This window comes from Heterodontus francisci, chromosome 29 (genome assembly GCF_036365525.1).
Source record: "Heterodontus francisci isolate sHetFra1 chromosome 29, sHetFra1.hap1, whole genome shotgun sequence".
NCBI classification, from domain to species: domain Eukaryota; kingdom Metazoa; phylum Chordata; class Chondrichthyes; order Heterodontiformes; family Heterodontidae; genus Heterodontus; species Heterodontus francisci.
This window is the reverse complement of record NC_090399.1, coordinates 11,638,212-11,646,546: the sequence shown is the minus strand read 5'-3', so window position 1 is coordinate 11,646,546 and position 8,335 is coordinate 11,638,212. Positions and strand designations below refer to the sequence as shown.

General features: G+C 40.9%; 1 protein-coding gene across 1 annotated transcript; it reads left to right on the top strand.

Moving 5' to 3' along the window:
• The first annotated feature begins 1,120 nt into the window (after positions 1-1,120).
• LOC137345923 (tumor necrosis factor-like) lies at positions 1,121-3,317 on the top strand. The gene is made up of 4 exons (XM_068009169.1): positions 1,121-1,353; positions 1,831-1,891; positions 2,188-2,253; positions 2,905-3,317. The coding sequence occupies exons 1-4, from the start codon at positions 1,177-1,179 to the stop codon at positions 3,315-3,317; spliced, it is 717 nt and encodes a 238-aa protein (XP_067865270.1). The 5' UTR covers positions 1,121-1,176.
• The last annotated feature ends 5,018 nt before the right edge of the window (positions 3,318-8,335 follow it).

Below are 8,335 nucleotides of genomic sequence, written 5' to 3'. Positions count from 1 at the left end.
ATGTCACCTCCATCCACCAGCCTTCACTCCATATTCCTTGATACTCTGACCGAACAAACATCTGTCCATCTCAATCTTGAACACTCCAATTTTGGCCCAACATTCGCTATCATTTGGCGAGAGAGAGTCCAAGATTTCTACAAACTTTTGTGTGAAAAAGCACTTCCTGAAATTCGCTCAACATGGTCTTGCTCGAACATTAAGATTCTGTTCACTTATCCCTGGATCATCCAACACAGTATATAATTTCTACACATCTACTCGATCAAATCCTTTAAATTTTAACCACCTTAACCCCTCAGTCTCATATACTCAAGGGAACACAAGACAAGTTTATACAACCTCGCCTTGTAATTTAACCCACGTAGCGCTGGTGTAATTCTAGTGAATTAGTGCTGCAACCCTCCAAGGCCAATATATCCCCTGTGAACCTGTATCCTTTCCAATGTACATCCCTCAACCAAAATCACCAAAACAGATTGTCTGGTTATTTAACTCATTGCTGTTTGTGGGATCTTGCTGTGTGTGAATTGGTTGCATCTTTCCTATATAAATGTAAGATCCTCAGTAATTTATTTTTTCTGTCTTTATATCTTTCTATAGCCTTTTTCTCTGGTGAAAGCCATCAGGTCCTGGAAACTTCTCGATCTTCAGTCTCATTAATTTGTCCGTTATTTTTTACTTACATGAATTCAATAACTTCCTCCCCTATTTAACAAGTCTACCATTTCTTTAATGTCGATTACATTTTCCCCTGAGCCACACTCTTTCTCAATACATATGCAAAAACATTATCTTTCTCTATATTTTCTCTCTCATTGTGGATACATTTACAACATGGGACAATGTACAGTGCCCACTTTAGTTTTGTTAAATTTTCCCCAGCATTGGTGAAACTGCCGAATTATTTCTATGTTCAGTGAAAGTTGAACAGATCCAGTCTCACATCATTCTCACATTGGTCTCGGGAGAAGTTGCCGTTTTCCAATCGTTGCTGCTTTCGGTTGGGTATTTCCTACTCCATTGCATCACACTTACCAGTGATGTGACTCTGCTCTTTATAAAGAGCTGCCGTGAAGCTGCAGCAATCACAAAGCACTCAGAGAACTGAGAGTGAGAGTCGCTGGGTCAGACACAAGGCTGCTACTAACAAAGCTCCGACTGACATCTAACACCATGAGTTGTGAGAACAAGTTGCTGGACCTTGAGACTGGAGGAATGGTTACACTCAGGCAGTCAGAGCCGAAGAGAAGCTGTTTCTGGCGGTCTCTCTGTGCAGTGGCTGTGCTGGGTTTGCTGGCTGTGTCTTCCTACCTGTTACTCTGTCAGCTTGGAGTTTTACCTTCAAACCAGGTGTGTGATTTTATTTGAAAAACAGTGATCTAGTTCCGTCTTGTTGCCTTTCCTCTGTTCCTTGCATTCCTCCGAGAGGCTGCTTTCAGTGTGGTGTAAAGCTGTGAAGTGATTTCAGTGTCTGTCCTCACTGCTCCTTGCAGTGAAATAGTAAACTGTGTTCACCCAGTTAATGCGGCTGTTGGGTTTTACTGTTCTCTCTGAACACCTCATTACGGCCTGGGTTGGAAACATGCAGCCATTTAATAACCAATCCTGTACATTATTCAGCTTTAGCCAAGACTTGTTTTCTGATAAACTATCTGCTGTCAATCTAGAGTATGGGAATCAGAGTCTGAATCTTCCCCTCCCCACCCAGTCTCTCTGTGCAATGCAAATAATCTGGGTTGAACCTTTGTACAGATGTTCCTGTTGAATTTCCTGGCAATTCAGGGTGGATTTCACATCTTAACCTCTTTCTTTGTTTAATTTCTACAGGAAGTAAGATTACAATCTGAGCAGATTCATTCTCCCCTGACAACAGTCCCGAGTAACAGTGGTGAGTGTTCCCTCAATTGATTTCTCTATCAATATGGCTCTACGTCTCTCTGCATCAAACTCTCTGCACACCTATATATCAATCTCTTTCAGAATCTCTCACTCTGTAAATGTTTCTGTCTGTGTTAGTCTCACTCTTTCTCTCTCATTTTCTCTCATGATCTCTCGGTCTCCATTTCTCCCTTTCTACCATTCTCTCTCACTCTGTCTCACTCTCACTATCTCTCATTCTGTCAGTTAGTTTTGGGTCTGTGTGTGTTACAATAGTAACTGAGAATCTGCCTTTTCCTTTTCCAGGTCTCCCTCATCTCATGAAACAGGTGGGAAATGACCCGAGGGGGACAATCGCAGCTCACCTGGCAGGTACCAGAATATTCTTAACCTTATTAATAGCCCAGTATCCTGAAGTGAGGCCCTCCCACTGCACTACAGCAGAAAATTACAGGGTGCTGGGGAAAGAATTGGGCATTAGGATTAATTGGATAGTTCAACCAAAGATACAGCACAGTCACAATGGGCTGAATGGCCCCCTTTTGTGTTGTGTTGCTTTATGTATCCCATCTGTTCATTGTCTGGCCAAGGCCAGTTGATTCCATTCAGATTTTTGGACATTTAGCAATGCTTCCTTCAGTGTCCCATGTATCGAGCTTGTACTGTTTAATATTTAAGATCTGTGAACAGAAACAGCTACAATCCTATTGGAGAAGAGTAGGGGAGACGCCCCCCCCCCCCCCCACTCCCTGCCATTGTACTGGCCTAAATGTATCCGCACACATCAGAACTAAACAAAACATTATCTGGTTATTTCCACATTACCATTGGTGGGAGCTTACTGTACGCAAATTGATTGCCCCATTTCCTGCATTACAACAGTGACTGTACTTCAAAAAGTACTTCATTGTCTGTAAAGTGCTTTGGGATGTCCTGAGGATGTTACAGGCACTATATAAATGCAAATTGTTGTTTTGTCTTTATTCCATACTTATGTTGTTCCCTCTCTCTTTCTCTCCTCAGCTTCACCAACCAGCAAAGGAAAGAATGTGATTTGGCAGAATGAGGCGGACTCCACCTTTGCCGAGGGTGTGGAGTTCACGGACAACAGTCTCGTCATCAAGACCCCTGGTCGGTACTTTGTCTACACCCAGGTGGTCTTCTACAGCAGGGGCTGTCAGGACAAGACTGTCTATCTGAGCCACGAGCTTGCCAAGCTCTCACCCAGTTATCCAGAGGAAGTCTTGCTACTGAGAGCCACCAAGTCAGCCTGTCATTCCCGCCAACACGGAGAGCCCTGGTACAAGACCTCCTATCAGGGAGCCATATTTGAGTTTGAGGAGGGAGATCAGATCTACTCCAGGGTTAGTGAGGAGATGGTGGGATATGTAGACACTGCCCAAGGAAAGAGCTTCTTTGGAATATTTGCTTTGTGAGGAACCTGAGTTACTTCTAGCGATTGGCCAGTAATGATGACTGATTGAGAATTTCAGATTGAAATACAGTGGAAACTGTTCAGGACACATTGTCCTATCCTGCACTAATTGGACAAAGAGACTCATTTCTCCTTCATTTTATTTAAACACTTGCAGAGACAGAAACTATCAAATGTGTTGGTCTTTTAGAATTGGGTAGTGTGGTGGGTTATCACACTGCACTTTCAGCTCTGCCACTCCAGATTGATGCACAATCCAGAGTGTCAGTGATCGGAGGGAGTCTGTGCCTCTCCTCACTCACTCTCTGCTCCTTTAATCCTGCATTGAGAGCAACTGGTGCAGTCTGAAGAATTATGCATCTCTCTCAGGATTCACGAGCCACTGTTAAACTGCCAGATAGACTGGACATGTCAGTCCAAATAGGCTGGAGGGGCTGAATGACCTACATCTGTCCCTAAGATGTTCCTGTTCTCCCACATACCTTTAACACTGGGAGAAGGTGTAGGTGATTCACTGCTATGCAGATTCGTCATGTTCAATGAGATGAATTGTGTTCTTAACGTACAAAGCGAGAATTTGCGATAGCTGTGCTCTAAATAAGCTAATTTTCTCATTTAGGTTAACTCCCTCAGCAACTGGTCCTTTAATTTATTTTATACTTAATTGATATTTAATGTTGTTTATGTTATTTAAACTGGTACTCCTCAGGGAGAGAGTAATTAGACAATCCCAAGAGCTAACAAGTGGGTTATCAAGTCTGATATTCAGACTGGTTAGCCTGTGTGACCTGTTTTTGGTCCTTGAAGAGTGTGGCCTATGCCTTGTCATATATTTGTGTTAGAATATATCTCTAATATCTCCTTGGATCTTCAGTGGCGATGCTCAGTTGGGTGATGAAGGCCAATCAATCTCCCAGCAGCCAACTGGCTTTCCACATCTACAATGTGATTGGTCAACTTTTCGCAGGATGCTAACTGTCCAGACAGTGATTGGTCAATACATAACCAATTAAAAAGGGGAAGGAATATTGTGCAAACACTATGAAAACCACCCAAAAATTTATGATAGTTAATCATTTGAAGAAACCATTCTTAGTTCATTTCTACTTTATCAGGTTATTATTTAAATCGAATATGAGCTGCTCTTATTTGAGGTTCATTAGAAACATAGAACAATAGAAAAGCTACGGCACTGAAGGAGGCTGAAAAAAACTAGCCGCCCAATCTGATCCCACTTTCCATCACCTAGTCCGTAGCTTTGCATGTTCCAGCACTTCAGGTACAGGTTTAGGTAACTTTTAATTCAATGTTCATTGGTCCAAATGTTTCCTGATTGGTTGCTGTGGTGAAGTCACATTCCCATCATGCCTTGCAGTCTCCATAGTTCGACTGTTGGTTATTAATTTGGTCCATTGACCACAATCTGTGTTTTACATAAAAATGTATCATCTTTTATAAAGATGTTTTTCTGTTGTCAAGATTTGGATGTTTCAGATTGATTTAAGTTATTATTTAAATATATTTATGTATTTATATTATTTATTATTTATATTATTTACTGCTGAGATGATGGACAAGAATTAATAAAATTATTTTAAAAGCATGAATTGCTTCTTTCTGGTTACTGCACATTGGTTTGCATTTAGAGCTTTTCAAGGGAAAGGATTCCAGTTGAGGGAGGACTTTTTTGTCAGGTTACAGCCTGCAAATCAGACACAGGATCAGGACTTTGGGAGTCAGAGGTAGGACTGGTGGATTGGGAATCTGAGAGAGGATCAGGAGATTGGGAATAACATAAGCAATAGGAGCAGCAGAAAGCCCTACCAGTCCTCGAGCCTGCTTTGTCACTCAGTAAGATCATGACTGATCCGCTGCTTCAACATCACTTTCCCACTCAATTCCCGTACCTCTTTATTCCCTTAGAGATAAAAAGATCAATGGATCGCAGCCTTGAATACACCCAACACCTGAGAATTTAGGACACTCTGGGGCAGAGAATTCCCGAGATTCTCAACCCTCCTCATCTTTTCCAAAATGGTCAAACCTCTTATCCCGAGATTATGCCTTCTAGTTGTCGATTCCCAAGCCAGCAACTATCCTGTCAACTGCTCAGAATCTCATATGTTTCAATGAGATGATGTGTCATTCTTCTCAGCTCTCCACAAAGGACAGCTCTCTCATTCCAGGAACCAATCTAGTGAAACTTCACTGTATTGCCTCAAAGGCACATATATCTTTCCTTAGGTATAGAGACCAGGGGTTGTCTCACCAGAGCCCTCTATAATTGCAGCAAGACTACTCTTGCACTTCAACCCCCTTGCAATGAAGGCAAACATACCATTTGCCTTCATAATTGATTGTTGTAGCTGCGTTTAACATTTTTTGTACAATGGCACTGTAATATCATTTTAATTGAAATTTGTGGTTGAGAATTGCAAGGCGATCCAACCCAGGAACATCGAGTGTTTAAACACTTTAAGGCTGTGGAATGTTTAGAAAAAAAAGCATAAAATTGAAAAATCGAGTCAACAACAATAACCAGACATACTTCAAAGCTATAACAAAAACAAGAAATGCTGGATTCACTCAGCAGGTCTGGCAGCATCTGTGGAAAGAGAAGCAGAGTTAACGTTTCGGGTCAGTGACCCTTCTTCGGAACTGACAAATATTAGAAAAGTCACAGATTATAAACAAGTGAGGTGGGGGTGGGGCAAGAGATAACAAAGGAGAAGGTGCAGATTGGACCAGGCCACATAGCTGACCAAAAGGTCACGGAGAAAAGGCAAACAATATGTTAATGGTGTGTTGAAAGACAAAGCATTAGTACAGATTAGGTGTGAATACACTGAATATTGAACAGCAGCAAGTGCAAACCTGAAGAAAAACAACCTGAAAAAAACAGTGGGTAAGCAAACTGAACAAACTAAGATGAAATGAAATAAATGCAAAAAAAGATTGTAAAAAATGTAAAAAGGAATGTAAAGAAAAGGAAGAAAAAATAACTAAAAATGAAAGTAAAATGGGGGACTGTCATGCTCTGAAATTATTGAACTCAATGTTCAGTCCGGCAGGCTGTAGTGTGCCTAATCGGTAGATGAGATGCTGTTCCTCGAGCTTGCGTTGATGTTCACTGGAACACTGCAGCAATCCCAGGACAGAGATGTGAGCATGAGAGCAGGGGGGAGTGTTGAAATGGCAAGCAACCGGAAGCTCAGGGTTCTGAGCAGGGTTCTCAGGGTACTTCAAAGCTATGTTTCACTTTGATGCCAAGTTAGAGCTTTAGAGAATCTTCATGTATACAAAAACATGGGGGACATGTTGTCTGAAAAGACGAGATAAAAGACTGAACATAATTTTAAAATGCAAATTCAGCTGCCAAAGTGGTCCAAAGTGTTTTGAAAAGCTGCAAGAGTGACACAAATTGGCATTGATTGATGACATCAGAGATTGCCTTCTTTTGAAATGCAGAGATACTAGAAATTCTCCAAGCAACAGTTTGTAAGAAGTCAGTCATTTAAGGGACTTAGATTGTTTAATTGTCCTGTGATTTTAAAATGTGTTTCTGACCAGGAAAATAAGCTGCTATTGTGTTTATTGATGAAGATCTTGAAGGCATCTGCAACATCCATGAGGGGTGAGGAAATTACTGACGGAAGGTTAAAACATCTGCACATCATCAAGGCAGTTTCTGATACTGTAGTTTGAACAAAGACCGAGATGCCTCATGGTCTGAAGATGGGTTTTGATAGTACATTCTGATGCTATCAATGAAACGATGCAACCACCTTGAAAAGAAAGGCATAAGAATCATTGCAAATAGTGATTTGGTGTTTCAGTCAAGAAACTTGGCCAGTTGCTGAAGAGAATGATCAATGGGAGGCGATTGCTCACTGAGTATGTATAACTCTCGATAACGTACTTGTGACTAACGGGTGTATTGTATTGTTAACTGGTTTTCCATCAACCTGAGAATAAACAGTTTATTCTGACTCTGTGTATTGTCCTTTCACTGATCCTCCATCCCTCCTAAAATATTACCCCCCAATACCAAAAGACCTTACCGTGTACAAGATCATTTCATGTGGCACCTTATCCAATTACCTGTTGATAATCTAACTACGTCCACTGGTTCTCCCTTAGCTGCCTTACTAGTTGCATTCTCAGATATCTTGAACAGATTTGTCAAACACTATTTCCCTTTCATAAAACATTGTTGACACTGTTTAATTAGAATTAGAACATTACAGCGCAGTACAGGCCCTTCAGCCCTCGATGTTGCACCGACCTGTGAAACCATCTGACCTACACTATTCCATTTTCATCCATATGTCTATCCAATGACCACTTAAATTCTGGATGTGATCACAAGCAGTGCCAACACAATCAATCCACTATCTCTGCAGTCACCTCATTTAGAACTCTAGGATGTAGGCTGTCAGGTCCTGGGATTTGTTGACTTTCAGTCCCATTAATTTCTCCAGTACTCTTTCTGTACTAATACTGATTACTTTAACTTCTGTATTCTCATTAGAAACTTGGTTCCCCACTATGTCTGATATTTTTTTGGATCTTTCACTGTCAAGAAGGACACAAATTATTTATTTAACGTCTCTGCGATTTTCTTGCCCCCCATTATACTTTCTCCTGTCTCAGCCTCTAAGAGACCTACATTTACTTTTGCTATTCTCTTCCTTCTTACATGAAGTGGAAGCTCTGACTATTTGTTTTTATATTTCTGGCTGATCATATTCTACTTTCTCACTCTTCATCAATTTATTGAACACCTGTTGCTGGCATCTTAAACTCTTCCAATCCTCAGGCTTACTCCACGTCTTGACAATATTAGAAGCCTCTTCTTTAATCTAATATTATCCTTAACCTCGTTATTTAGCCGTTAGTAGATCAATATTCCCATGGAATTTTTATTTCTGAATGGAATGTCGAAGTGTTGAGAGTTATGAAATATTTCTTGAAATATTCACGAATGTTCATCGACCATTACACATTTCATTCCAGTTT

What these genes read in the sequence shown, in the direction of transcription:
- LOC137345923 (XM_068009169.1), top strand. Translation starts at nt 1,177, where the DNA reads ATGAGTTGTGAGAACAAGTTGCTGGACCTTGAGACTGGAGGAATGGTT. An exon ending in AACAGTCCCGAGTAACAGTG is followed by an intron (nt 1,892 to 2,187) that starts GTGAGTGTTCCC and finishes TTCCTTTTCCAG; the next exon opens with GTCTCCCTCATCTCATGAAA. An exon ending in AATCGCAGCTCACCTGGCAG is followed by an intron (nt 2,254 to 2,904) that starts GTACCAGAATAT and finishes TTCTCTCCTCAG; the next exon opens with CTTCACCAACCAGCAAAGGA.